Source organism: Protopterus annectens, chromosome 9.part0, assembly GCF_019279795.1.
Source record: "Protopterus annectens isolate FY-2018-M chromosome 9.part0, PAN1.0, whole genome shotgun sequence".
Taxonomy (NCBI): Eukaryota; Metazoa; Chordata; order Ceratodontiformes; family Protopteridae; genus Protopterus; species Protopterus annectens.
In genome coordinates, this window is record NC_056743.1 from 1,292,826,363 (window position 1) to 1,292,841,623 (window position 15,261).

Here is a 15,261-nt window from a genome sequence, read left to right on the forward strand (position 1 = left end):
TTTTATGATTTAGTGCAGTTTTTATTTGAAGTGAGAATGTTTCCAGTAATGTAAAATAAATAAAAACTTGTTTTTGTTTGTCATTTTAAGCACAGCTGATGGCTTTATATTTATAGTTTTTTTAATACTGGTTTATAAAACTGTAGCAGATGTTTACATTTTCCTATTTATATTTCCTCCTTGCAGTGAAATACTGGAACTTTTTTTGTACTGTATAGTGTTTATGCAGTCAGTTTTGTAGTATATTAGTCATATGGTCTTTAGGTGAAGAGTATAAAATCCCGAAGACATATCGTTTTTTTAGTTTGACAGGCCTTGGTTTCTTAATTGATTTATGTTAGTGAATGGTGCAGTGTTGCCCTGTCACAACAAGAGGTCATTCAGTTGAGGCAGTAGTAATTGCAGTATTTGCAGTCACCGAGCCAGAAGTCAGGTTTCCATAAGGTAGATAAAAGGGAATCTAGTTCAAATTTGAAGATGGCCAAGAACATATTCCTAGTAAGGCTAGTAAATTAGAACAACACGTACGGTGGAGGACCTTTGGTGCAAAAAAAAAAAATGTATAATTTGGCTTCTACAAGACTGGAAAAACCCCTAGAAGATCCTAAGAAAAAATAAACTGTTTTGAAATTCTGATTGGCATTATTTAGAAGAATTGTAGTAACAGTGAAATTCTTGGTAAGATTTAAGTTACTTAGGCTAACAGAATTCTTTGTGCCCCCTTGCCCCTAACCCCAGCCCCAATCATACATATCACCGTATACAAAACATTCTCTCCCCTAGCAGTACTGCAACACTTTGGACACACTTCCTGTGTATTAGCACACATGTACAACACTAAAATTATCCCTTTACCTAGGCATTAATCTAACACTAACCAGCAAGCACACAACCGCTCTAATGCTGATACTTTGTGTACACCAAAGTTCTGGGATCAGCATACATAGCCACCCAGAGTGCCTGCCCTAACTACAATGAATAGTCAATATTCATACATACAGTAAACTCTGCACTCAACAGTGAATACTGCCAGTAAAATAAATAAGACCAGCAGTACAGTTTGACTAAGTCATTAGCCAGCAGTGACTTGTTGCCCACTTTATATGCAAAGTCTTTGTCGCATGCATCACCAGTCAGAATCATGTTTAAGATTTACATACTGGTAGTAAGTACTAATGCCTCAGTTGCATAACACCAAATAACACTTTAATGTATGCTTGAAGGAACTGAAAATTTTACCACAATATAAACAGGACCTGCAGGCATGATTGATAACACTCAAATATTCCATCTTCTGTGACATAGACTTCCCCTAAATGTAAACCAGAGTAGCTCCTTGTCCCTTTCCAAATGCAGCCTGGATGAGTGGATGGGTAACCTCAAATTCACCCCGTTTGGAAGACATTGGGTAGCAATTGTAGGGAACTGATAAAATGAGTGCTTGAGGCTAGGATACATTTCATCTATCCATTGAGAACATAGTATGAATCTATGCATCTTTACATATAAAAAGTATATATAATGTATCAAAACAGTGTTGAAGAGATATGTACACAAGTGTGCACAGATCATCTGCTGGAGCTTGTACCTACTGTGATTACTCCATGTTTGTGAATTAGTTCAGTTTTATTTTTTTGTGAATTTCTTCACCTGGGCTGTGCCTGTAAATTGTCTGTTGAGATCATTCTTCTACCACTTTAAACAAACTTAAGTAAATAGATATTCTCAGAATGTATAACCAGAATGTATAACTAGAAGTATATAATGAACTCTTCTTAAAAGTGTGAACGCATCTCCCAGGTTGAAGCTCTGACATTTATTTATGTATGTATGTATGTATGTATATTTTTGTTTCTAGTTACTAGTTTGTGGACTTTTTCTAGTTTGTTGGCGTCTTTTTGTGGATCCTTTTTTATGGAGAGCCCTGCTAGTCCTGCTATTTTTGAGACATCGAATTCCGATGTCATTGGGATGCCTAACTTGCTGCTCATGTTGTCGCAGAAGATTGATGCACTCAACGAGCGCTTCTCTCTTTTTGAGAGTGCATTTCCACTACGGCACGGCGGTAGGGAGGATGCCGCCAACAACAGCAACACTGTAAGCGGACGCAGTCCTAACATACAGGGTTCTATAACAGCAGCGCAACCGCTTAGGGCGGTTATTCCCTCTACAAATTCTTTTGCGGATGTTGTCAGCAATCAGCAGAATGTCCCACAGGCAGGGACTAATGACCGGACTGAAGCACTTATTGGTGGAGCATCAATATCCGAATGGATAGCGAACACAGGTGACTTTTTCTTGTTTACAAAGCCCTTAAATGACGCCCCGCCGGTGCAAGATCAAGGTTCTATTGACAATTTTGGTGCTTGTTTAACAGACAAATTAAAATTGCTCGATACTAAGACATTTAAACTCAGAAAAATGCAATTGGAAATCGCTTATTTTAAACAGTGTTTAAATTAGGGTATTATTCCTAAGGGTCTTAGGAATAACTTTGTTCCCTCAAGTATGTTAAATAGTAATGATTTCTTAACGGATTTGAAGTCCTTATTCCAGACACAAGGTCTGCATTTGCTGGAATTGCTTGTAAAACATTATTCTTTATGCATTGATGATCTGACAAAAGAAGTTTGTTTATTGGATGAGGAAGTCAAAATTAATAGTGCTTTTCTGCAATTTAAATATGACCACTCTCGTATTTTCTCTAGTATAGATACATACATGGTCAAGTTAAAGTCTAATAAATCTAAGAAATTATATAGAGACAGGCTTGCCTACTCTAGGGATTTGGCATTTCCTAATTTGCGTAGCCAAGTCAACACCACTTGCAGGGACGACTCCTCAGATTTAATAGAGGTTAACACTGTTGTAGAATCTGGTAATACAACTGGACAGGATACTAGGTTAAGAAGTGAACAACCCCTCTGCAGAAGTAATAGGAATAGAAATAGGCAGGATATGAGTGGGGGCCATATTGATACACCTGTCCCTGCCCATACCAATGTTCCTAATAATACTTCTAATAGCGATAATGATTTTTTAGGGAACAGGAACAACAAAAGGCAACGGAGGGGGAACAGGAATTGGAACAACTAGATAACAATACTTGTGTTGTTATGGATGTTTCTCCTAGGATTGTTTCAAATAAAAAAGGTGACTTCACTATTTATAACTTTTCAAACCTTATTTTGGAACCAGAACTTGTGGAGTTGCTAGCCTTGGGTAACACCTTTGTTCCTTCTAGGAAATGTGATATAGCCAGGGTCTTACTTGATCTTAAATGTTATGTTAGAAAATTGAACTTAAAGTTATTATTCAATGTTTCTGCTCAACCATTGGTCCCCAAATTGAAGCTCCCAAGTGTATTTAACCCGCCTCTACATGTGGCCCTAAAAATGTTTGAGAGTGCATGCGAGTTAGACATCAGATTTCTGATGAAGTGTCCTAATTCCGCCCCCAACCAGTTTAATATTTCGAAAGAACAATTAGAGGCCCTGTCAGAATTACGTTTCGCAGGTGTCAGGATCATCAAACCTGATAAAGGTGGGGGCCTAGTTATTTTTGAACAAATTGATTATATTGAGAGAATGCATAGGGTACTGGATTCTGACTCTTATGAAATTTCATCTGTTAATGAAATGAACATCTGTGCAAGTAGGACCAGGGGCTACTTTAGGGACTTATCCATCAGTGGTAGAATTGATGAGGATACTTTCAAATATATTGACATTTTATATGCTAAGACTCCGGTTATGTTTGGGATCCCCAAGATCCATAAAAATCTTGGGGACCCTCCAATGAGAGCTCTAATAGACGGCAGATCATCTTCCACCTATCCTTGTTCGAAATATGTTGATTCACTGTTAACTAAATATGTGGAAAGTATACCGAGTATCTGTAAAGATTCATGGTCTTTTTTATCTGACCTAAATAAGTTAGTATTAGATGCAGATACTAATTTTTTGACCATAGATGTGGTCGATTTATACACATCCATTCTGCATCAGGAAGCTCTTGAGTGGATCGACCTGCTTTTGAACGAGCTTGGGGCCCCTAAAAGTGTAATTAATAACATCACTGAGTTTTTGGACATTATTTTGTCCTCTAACTTCTTTATGTTTGAAAGGGATATTTATATCCAGAAAAAAGGTGTGGCCATGGGCTCTCCATGTGGGGCCGTTGTGGCCAACCTTTTCATGACATACTGGGAAAGAAATTTTGTTTTCAACAACTCTGAGTGGAATAGTAAATTGTTTTACTATACCCGCTTTCTTGATGATATCTTTATTCTGTTTAGGGGTGACTCTGCTCTAGCACATTCCTTTGTTAACTGTTTGAATTCTACAACACCGTTCCTTAGATTTACCTACCACTTTGACGTTGAAGGTATGAACTACCTTGATGTAAAGTTATCTAGAGTTGGTGCACAGGGTCATTTAAAATCTACTATTTTTAGAAAAGATACGTATGTCAACTCTTTCCTCCACTTCACTAGTTCGCATCCATTTAAGCATAAAAAGGCCATTGTTAAGGGACAACTAGTGAGGGCGGTGAGGATGTGTAGTGAACTAGCAGATTTTACCCTTGAGTGCCAACTATTGAGGGATCTCTTCATGAATCGAGGTTATCCACAGCGTTTAGTGGCTGATATTATGGATGAAGTACTTAATAAAAGAACTTGTGGTTTTTATAAACCGCTTCTTTCTTCTCTGGCCACTTGCTCCATTGATGATGAACATGTTCTGAACCTTAGCGAAAATGTCAACATGCTTGACTTTGTTTCGCCGTCAGTACCTGTCCCTTTGAATGAAGTTCCTTGTAGTTTTATCTCTACGTTTAGTGTGAACTCGTATGATATACAAAACATTTTGTTCAAGAATTGGTTTTTTGTGACAAGTAATGCATTGGTTAGCAACAAATTGGGCGAAAAACCATCTGTGGTGTTTAGGAGGGGTAGGAACATTAAGGACTTTTTGCAGAGTAGTTCTTCTGTAGAGTTCAGTGCCAGATCTAAGGGCTCGTTTTCTTGTGGAGCTTGCAATTTTTGTACACACATAAAAACTGGTAGTACTTTTTGTATAGCAGGTAGGAAATATATGCTTTGTCATCGAATTAAGTGCGATACTAAATCTATGATTTACATTGCATTTTGTACTTGCTGTCCAGCATTCTACGTCGGTAAGACGGATAGAAGATTTAAGGACAGAATTTATCAGCACTTATATGCTGTCAAAAACAAGAAGAGTGAAAACGCATTGGCCAAGCATATTTGTTCCTTTCCAGGACATGCTTTTACCTTTATGGGTATTGACCATCTTCCACCATCTCTTAGGGGTGGCCCTACTGCTATAATGCTTGAAACTTGTGAGCTTCTTTGGCAACTCAAACTTGATGCATTTAACCCGCCAGAGTTAAATGAGAGTTGTAATATTGCCCCTTATCTTAAACTGAAATCGTATATGAGATAAGCTTTCAGTTTTTCATTCTACACTTGTTGATTTTCACTATGTAACTCATTTTACTTTTCATTTAATGTCTTTTTGGCATGGAGCACATGTGTAGGATTGGTTATTGTGGGCTTACTTTTTGTAAGTACTATTAAATATGATGATGTCCACACTGTATATATTGTTTGTGGGGGTTGTGTTTTTCTTTTTTACTTTACTATTGTAAAAATCCCCCCCCCCCTCTTTCCTCCCCCCCCATTTTTTAGGATGGTGTATTTTAGTTGGACTGTTTGTTGAGTAAACAAAAATAGAATAATAATAAAATATATTTTTTGATTTGCAATTCAGTCCTTCAATAGATGGATACCCATATCTTAATTATGTAAGGTTTCGCATTTTTTACTTATGTATAGGTATCTTTTTATATGCCATGATTGCTTTATATACTGTCTTCTATATATTGTATTTATGCAGAGTATAAAGTGGCTGTTGGAAAATGTTGTATTGCCACATTCGAAATGGTGTCTGCAAAGTCACCTGTAACAAGTTTTTTATTGTTGCAGTGTTAATTTGAAAATTAGGGGCTGTTGCCCTTTTTTTAGTAATTGCCTTTTATTAGTAATTGCTTTTAATTAGTTGTGTATTTAAGGAGCGTTTTATTTGCGCTCTTTGTTACCTCTGAAGAAGCCACCTAGTGTGTGTGGCGAAAACGCTGTTTCCATTGTTCAAACAAAATAAATTGCGTTCAGGTTTTAAAAGCTCGTCTCTTCATTTTGGGATCCTTTTTTCTACTTTAAACAAACTTAAGTAAATAGATATTCTCAGAATGTATAACCAGAATGTATAACTAGAAGTATATAATGAACTCTTCTTAAAAGTGTGAACGCATCTCCCAGGTTGAAGCTCTGACATTTATTTATGTATGTATGTATGTATATTTTTGTTTCTGCACATTTCTTTACAGTTGTGTACATATTTGTTTACTTTTGTTTTCTTAAGTAGCACTGTTTCATTGTTTGACATTTTTTTTTTATTGTAGTACCTACTGTGAATGCTTTGAACTGTATGCTGCTCTGTATGTGAAGGGAAATGTCTCGTGCGTGTGTGTGTGTGTGTGTGCATGTGTGTGTGCGTGCGTGTGTGTGTGTGTGTGTGTGTGTGTGTGTGCGTGCGTGTGTGTGTGTGTGTGTGTGTGTGTGTGTATGTGTGTGTGTGTTTTAATCTGATGCTTACCTTTCATAGTCTAAATGTATCTGGACAAAGCTAACAATAAAAAGGGTGGCAAAACCCAAAATCAGGGACTGATTTTAAATATTTCTCTTATAAACTTAAAAACTTGATAGAAAAACAGGCTGTATGTTAGCATGCAATTTTTGAAATTATGTGGGAAATCTAAAACTGAAATGTATGTCATTATTTAGTCGTTTTAATCTTTAATAATTTGCCAAAAAAACACATTTTATGAGGTACAGACCAAATGTATTGGGCAAAAATCTGAACGGTTGAGAGGTATGCTGTTATGAAGTCCCAAGTATAGAAGAGAAGTGCCGTGTAGTGTTGAGTAAAGTATTGTATGTTCCTATGAACTTATGTTGAGTTTCCTTTCATATGAATTAACACAGCTAAAGTTCCTGTATGAAACTGAGTGAGGAATATTGCATTTCTTGCCTCAAAGATTAGTGGTTTCATAGAAGAAAATTCTGTTCAACTCCTGTAAAGTCTAGATATTTGGATCGATACTAGATTAACCTTCAGAGACTTTCTTTTTGTTTTCCCGTTTAGGGGTTGCCACAGTGGATCACTGATCCGCCATTTGATTGGCAGTGGATTTTTACGGTGTCAGGTTGTCAGCCCGTTGCCCAACCTTCATAGAAGGCACAATCACATTCATGTACCTACCTGCATATCTTTAAAGTTCAGTCAACCGCAGGGAGGACATGCAGACTGTACTCCAGCCAAGAATCGAACTGGAGAACCTCTTGCTGTGAGGCAACAATGCTAACCGCTGCACCACCATGGCCAACATTAACCTTCAGAGACTACATTCAGAAAATCTGTTTCTTGGCAACATGCTTACTACTTTGTGGATCATAAGACTAAGGCTGAAGCTATTATTACCATTAACCTTGATAGGAATCCTTTTTACTATGGGCTTGAATGTGAATAGTGAGAGTCCAGAGGCATATAAAAAGGATAAGTAGCATAAGGCTGTTCATGCCCAAGTAATTTAAGAGCCTTATGGAATTTACTTAATGTATTATAGATGATGGTATGATTATTTGATTTCAGTGCATTTTAAAGATGCATTTATGAGGGTGCAGATTTCTCCTGTAAAATCTGTGGGGACGCTGAGGATCAAGGAAAACCTCTAGGGTAGTCATTTCTGAACTAAGGCAGTAGTATTGGTTGTGGTAACGGTTATTAGGCTGTTTGAATTAATTACTTTATGGCATAAAGATGGGGACTAGAACGGAGATATTTGAAAGGATGTTGGACAGAACAATATTATGGAAGAAACTTTTTTGGCGCAAATTGCAGCACATAGCATATATGGTGTGTTCTTGTTTGTAACTTGGTTGACTGGAGGAGACCATGTCAAAGCTGTTCCTCTTCCTACTTTAGGATGGGCTTGATTCTCTTGCATGAGACTTTAGTTGCAATGACATTATCTGCAGGTTTGGTCAGTATTTTACTTGATGCCGGTAGGATGGTTTCAGTAGCTGAATTCTATATTGTATGCCCATTTGTGTGCTCATGTAATTTGTTTTACAATTTGTAGGTGTTGTACTTCTCTAGCCACTGTTGGCTGATGGGTACTATCAACATATTACAAAATTGGGGCTTGGCACATAAGGAAAAACTAATAACCACAGAAGAAGACAGGTGCCTCAACGTTCACAAGTAATCACAAAAAAAGCACCAGAATCCAGGAAAAGTGACGCGAACAGTTTAATTCACTAACGCTGAAACTTCACAACACGTTTTCGTCCTTGACTTCATCAGATACCAACACTCGTGGTGCACTCATCTTAAATACATTAACTAATTAATGGTAGCCAATGACAAACAAATTGATTAATTAGAGTTAGTTAAAAGCACATACACATATATATACACACACAGATTATACTTCCTAAAACCACCATAAAATTCATATCCTATAATAAACCACATATACAAAACTTGAATGCTTGTGAATATAAATTTAAATATATAAAAATGAACATTAAATAAAACTATGACATTATGTTCTAAAAAAAATTTTTGTAATGACAATATTTGTTAAAATAATATAAAAATCCTATAATTTAGCAGATCTCAATTTTAAAACTGGCTTGAGTGAAATCATGTCATTGAGACCTGGTTTTCCATTTGCTTCTAAAACAATTTGCCAAAATAGTTCTCTGTATTCCACCAGTGTTTCCCAGTTCCCCCCTCTAGGGTCAACCGGCACACATTCTAACACAAAAAATCTAAATGTAGCTAGTTTACATGTAATGGTATGCTTGTATAATGCATTGTTTTCTTTTTTGGTCCTGATGTCATATAAATGTTCATAGATTCTTTGCTTTAATATTCTCTCACTCTTCGCTATGTAAAATGAATCACACTTTGTACAGGTAGCTAAATATATTATACCCTTGGTGTTACAGTTAACATAGGTTCCTAGAGTTAATGTCCTTTGTCTAATAGGTAAGTCTAATGTTTGTCCAACATTAAGATGTTTACAATAACTGCAACTTCCACATTTAAATAAACCTACTTTTTTCCTAGTAGCTTTCCCAAACAATTTTTCAGTTGTACCTCTCTCCAAAATATTCTTAATTTTAGTACCCCTCCTATAGGTGAATTTCAGTTACTTATCAAAAATACAGTGCAAGTCAGATAGTCTAGCAAAGTTGTTCCATTCCCTATTAACAATTCTTTTTACCAGTCCTGACTGACCATCATAGGTTGTTGTGATACCAGATTCAAAATCCACGCCATTATTTAGGTTGTTTGAATCTTGTCTGTCAAATACTCCTCTTATACCCAAAATAGGTGCAAATTTTCCTCCTCTTTCCCTAGTAACTTCACTGCATATTTGATCAAAAAGTTCACTCGGGTAACTCCTATTTAAAAATAACCTTTTCAAAAATCCACATTCATTAAAATAAGTAGTGTCTTCAGAGGTCATTGTACTAAGACGAACTAATTGACCTTTAACTACACTTCTCTTCTGGTGGGGTGGATGTGAACTAGTAAAATGTAAGTATGAGTTTGAAAAAGTCTCCTTTCTAAAAATCCTTGAACTGAAACCATCCTTAGTCTTAGTAATATTAACATCTAAATAATTCAACATTTGGGTATCATATTTGTATGTGAATTTTAAAAAATCAGTAGTGTTATTTACAAATTCTAAAAACAAATTAAAATCATCATTATTGCCTTTCCATAAAAACATAAGTCATGTAAAACCTACCATAGAATGTCCAAAATCTACTAAAAACCAAAGTTAATATAAAGGTGTTTTCCCAGTATGACATAATAATATTGGCATAAGTAGGAGCACAATGTGCCCCCATAGCAACCCCCTTACATTGTTTGAAGTATTCACCTTAAAAAAATATATAATTATTTTTTAATACCACCTCCATTAATACCAAAATTGTTCTGAACTCATTATGAGTAATTCCTGAAAATCCTATTAACATTTCTTGAACCATTCTAGGCCTATATCATGGGAATACTAGTGAACAAATCAACCACATCCAGAGTAACAAAATCAAACCTTCAGAAAATAAAGATTTGTCCAATTTTCTAAAGATCCCAGGAATCCTGAAGTATGTGGGTGTTGTTCTTAAGTACTTTCTTTACCTTACAATCTATGTGTTTTGCTAGAGGGGCTGTGATAGAACCTTCTGCAGAAACTATTGGTCTCAAAGGTGGGTCATCTATATCTTTGTGTACTTTCGGTATACCAAAAATAGAAGGAACCTTCAGTTTTTCAACATATAAAAATTTGTGTGTCTCTAAATCTATTAGTCCTTCTGTTAGTAAATCATTCACCATCATATGTATTTTATTGTATGCCACGTTTACTAAATACACTAGGGTATCTATCAATGAAATAGAGTCACTTAAAATCTCCTGCATTTTATCTTCATATATAATGTGGTCCATAAGTACCACCCCCCCACCTTTGTCAGGTTTCATAACCCTTAAATTTTTCTTGTTGCTAATTAATTTAAGGGTTTCGTGCTCAACCTGAGTTAAGTTGGATTGCATATTATATGTCTTGAGTGACTTCCTTAGTTCGTTTTCTAATACTACTTCAAAATTCTTTAGTTGTGGGTGCAATGGCGGGTTAAACATACTTTTACGAACTAGTTTTCCCTCACTAAGTGTTTTTTGTTACCATTAAAAAGTATTCCTAGGTTTTTCTTTCTAATAAATAACTTAATGTCAATTAAAAGCTTAAAAATATTGGTTCTCTGTTTGGGTATGAAACCAAAGCCTTTAGAAAACAAGTCAAAAAAGGTTTTATTCACAGTAGTGCTAGAATAGTTAAAAATGTTAAAATCATTGAGTGTCCATTTATGCCCATCATTGCAAATATTTAATTCTTCCACCCCATGTGATTCCTCGCTCGGGGCCCCCATTCCCTCACTTGGTAGTTTTTTGAGCTATAATCAATATGTTCTTTGTACATCAGTTTCTCGGACCTTCTGAGCGGAGGAAAATCTAAAGGCTCTCCTTCATTGTCATCAAATACAGCTGTATCATTTTCACCAACACTATAGGTAAACACCCTCTTTCCAAACTGTCTGGGCTTAGGGTAATGTGTTTTGTTTTTATACTCATTCACATCCCTTTCTATTTTCCCTAGTTTTCTATTTTGCACATCCAAACATTTACTTTCTATATCCTTAAGCAATTTGTAATATTTATTCTTATGTTCTTCCACAGTAAAAAGTAAATCATGTGTAATATCTTTAAGACGCTCAACATGGCTAAACCTTTTCTCTTTCTCACATTCATTATTAGATATTATAGCCCTCATAATCTCAAAACCACAGTTGTCAAATGCTGTAATCAATTGCTGGTGAAAAGCAGTGCCATCAAATACATTATTTGGGTATTTACAAACTCTAAGACCCTTTGGTACAATTTTAAGTTCTAAACAATGTTTTAAGTATGCGTTGTCCATTTCTAGCATTTTGTATTTAAGGAAAAACTGTCCATAGACCTGAAGCATTATTTGTTCTTCTAGGTAATATGACTGGGGAAGGAGTTGGTAATACATGCATTGTCACCACAGTTGTAAGGCCGTAACTACCAAATATATGCAGAACAGATTATCTCAAGCTGTTAGTTTCCAACAGTTTATGTTTATTTGTTCAGATAATGACACACAGTAAACTAGAATACTTTTTAAAAATTATTATAGGCTAGGTTGTGAATCCAGTACTTTGAATTTTTGATGCTTACTGCCTGATGCAGACTGCTGGCAATATTGCTACATTTCTGATAGTAATTTGGCACATTGTATGTGTGCGCAGACATCTGTGTTAGTTACTTGTGAGCATACATCTATCTAGCTGTAGCAGAGTTTGCATTTTTGTAAAAGTGCTGTACTTGTTCCAAGTTGATATATTTCTTTTTAAAACAGCTATCTATATGCCAGAGTAAAAGCTCCCAATGGGTTAATTTTTATACATAATTAATTTTCAGGTGCCACATTATCTCTCAGTTTAACCACGGCTTTTATGATTACATCATTGCAACAGATGAACATTCCTTGAATGACCCATCCACTACAAGTAAAGATGAGAAGAAAACTAATAAAAAGAGGAAAACTGGCAGCGGAGAGAAGTAAGTTTTCAAGTATTTGGTTCTTTTAGGTTTATTTCTGTTGTGTAGTTCAATTGGTCCCTTTTTAGTGGGTAACAGATTGGATATTGTCAAGTGTATAACTTCTGCACCATAAAGCATTAGTCTCACCTGTAACAAAAACTTCCTTACAGGTTGCTGTTTTTGCAGAATTGGCTGCAGGCATGTAGACTGTTGTAGGTCTTGATTTTCAAAATCCTGAGGCAGATTTGTTCAGGCTTAGTTTTTTGTGAGCCCCAAGACAGCAATTTTACATCCAGGGTCTGGGACACTGTGTACTACCAGTCCACCAATGCAGTTGTAACAAACATTTCTTTATAAAGTAGCATTTAACGTAATTATCTTTTTTAGGGGAAAGGACAAGGAATATGGTGTTTCCCGAGGAATTGACTTCCAAAATGTGTCTAATGTGATCAACTTTGACTTCCCAACGAATGTGGACTCTTATATTCATCGAGTGGGCAGGTGAGACATGAGCGAGAAAATTTTGAAGGACCAAGCCTCATCTATTCTGTAGTGTGATGCAGTCACCAAATAATCAAATACCCTGTTACTCAGTAAATATAGAGAATAGCCATGCTGTGTATAGGGAGGTAAATAGTTCAGACAGAGGGAGCACAGACACTGACACTTGATTCACAAACCCCTTCATTCCTGAAATGAACTCATCAAACCATAAGAAGAGGAGGCTTTTGGCTGATGCACAGACATTTGGCAAAAGGTTTGGAATACAGCTCCATTTCTTTGTATTTTACTTTCAGCCCTGTGTGTATGCTGTATTAGCCGTTTTTTTTTTCTAAGCATAGTTCCTCCTTAGATGCAAGTAATGTTGCTACATAAAGTACTTTATCTTCAGAAAACTGGCTCTGATGTACTCTGCCTTTCTGGTAAGGATACATGTAGGATTTCATAATTCTTCTAGCTTAGTGGTTCAATAGGGTTTGGGCCACAACATAAAGCCATATTGCATGGTGGAATGTTGAGCTGTTGGTGACATTTCTCTGCAGAGTGCTTTTTTGTGTAATGCTGTATTCTTAACTGTTTTTTAAATAAATCCTTCTTGTCTGTTCTGTGTTACTCATGGCTCCTACAAGAACCATAATTGTGAACCCCGAAAAACACAAATCCACTTCCTTAACAGCGAATTCCAAAATGTTGCTGTATTGAGATGTTATGTGGATGTGGAGAACTTTGTCTCCTCTATGATACAAGTGACTTTTTTTGTCACATGCCTGCTAACTATATATGTATGCGTGTGCATGTATATATATATATATATATATATATATATATATATATATATATATATACTGTCCGGTTCGATTCTCAGCTAGAGCGTCTTCTGCGTGGAGACATGCGTGAATGCGCGTACCTTCGTTGAAGGTTGTGCATCAGGGCTGGTAACTTTGGCACGTAAAAAACAACTACCATTCATTAGCGGACCGGAGTTCTGCTGTGGCGACCCCTAACCGGGAAAAGCCGAAAGACTCAACATATATATGTATATATATATATATATATATATATATATATATATATATGTATATCTATATATATGTGGGGTGTGTGTGTGTGTGTGTGTGTGTGTGTGTGTGATGTATATCTGTATATGTATATATGTATATATGTATATATGTATATATGTATATATATATATATATATACATATATATATATATATATATATATATATATATATATATATATACACATATATATACCACATATATAATATGGGTCTACTTCATTTGCCCTAACTTCTGATTGCCTGACACCCATTTGCCCGACACCAAATGACCGAAATTTCATTTGACCGACACTTCATTTGACCGACAAGTATTATTAGCAAGTAAATGGGATATGCCCCCTTCCCCACTGTAGTGCGAACCTGGAGATGTTATGTGATCCTATCTCGCCTACATTCAGTACTGATGGGCTCGGAGCCGATCCCTCGGCTCCGACTCTGCACGCTATGCTATGGAACGAGGCCTCTTATTGGCTGAGCTATTTCTTATCCCAGGATGCACCACCACTAATCCCCCAGATCTCGTTTGCCGCTTACAAGCTAGGACGTGGTCTCAAACTTGGCTGGGCTAAGTACTGTTTTATTCAAAGTTTCCTGTCAGGAATTTTGCTATTTTGAACCCAAAAGCTGTTTTAACAGCTATTGTTGTTGTACGAGTGTGTTTGAAAACTTTTGTTGAGGAAAATTGTGTTTTTGGTTAAGGGAAGGTTTCCCGTTTAAGTTAGAGGGGCCTTCCCCCTATTCTTATCTAGCGTCTTTGTTTTTTCCAGGAGGTCAAGTACCTGCTTAAGTTAGAGGGTCTTGACCCTCATTTTCAGTGATTGTTGTACTGATTTTGTGTATTTTTCTGACATTGTGTTTTGTCTTAAAAAAAAAAAAAAAATTAGTTTCACTTTCTTTGTGGTAAAATCTTTCACAAACAGCTACTTTAACTTGTTTTCTTAGTGTTAGTCAGCATGTCTAAGGAACATAGACCCTCTGGGTTTAAAAAGTGCGCGAGGTGTGGTTACAAAATGTCGATAACTGACGACCATTCCTCGTGCGTTTATTGTTTAGGCGCCAAGCACCTACAGGAGTCCTGTAGCGTGTCACGCCTTTTCTTCTAGAGTCCTCCAGGAGAGGAAGAATAAATTAATATTAAAAGGACTGATTAAACCCTCCTTCGAGGAGGCCTTATCTTCCTCTTCCTCTCCTACCAAGAAGAAAAAAGCGTCGGCTCCGACCAGTCTGTCGGAACCGACTGCCAAAAAACCTAGGCAGGCTTCTCCATCGGCTCCATGGACTTCGGAGCCGAGGGCGGAACGGTCTGCCTCGATGCCTCCAGTCTCGACCCCTCTGGTTTCGGAGCCGAGGACTGGGGCATCGAGAGGCGGGTCACCTTCATCGGCTCCACTGATTTTGGAGCCGATGAGGGTT

The 15,261-nt window shown here is 36.6% G+C and overlaps 1 protein-coding gene across 2 annotated transcripts in view; it reads left to right on the forward strand.

Annotated features, from left to right (window-relative positions):
- Positions 1–15,261, forward strand: part of DDX56 (DEAD-box helicase 56) — a 232,368-nt gene that overhangs the window by 100,463 nt on the left and 116,644 nt on the right. For both annotated transcript variants that reach the window (XM_044084239.1, XM_044084240.1), the window contains exons 7-8: positions 12,162–12,302; positions 12,672–12,785. In XM_044084239.1, coding sequence (XP_043940174.1) covers positions 12,162–12,302; positions 12,672–12,785 — 255 coding nt within the window. The remainder of the gene's footprint in view (positions 1–12,161; positions 12,303–12,671; positions 12,786–15,261) is intronic.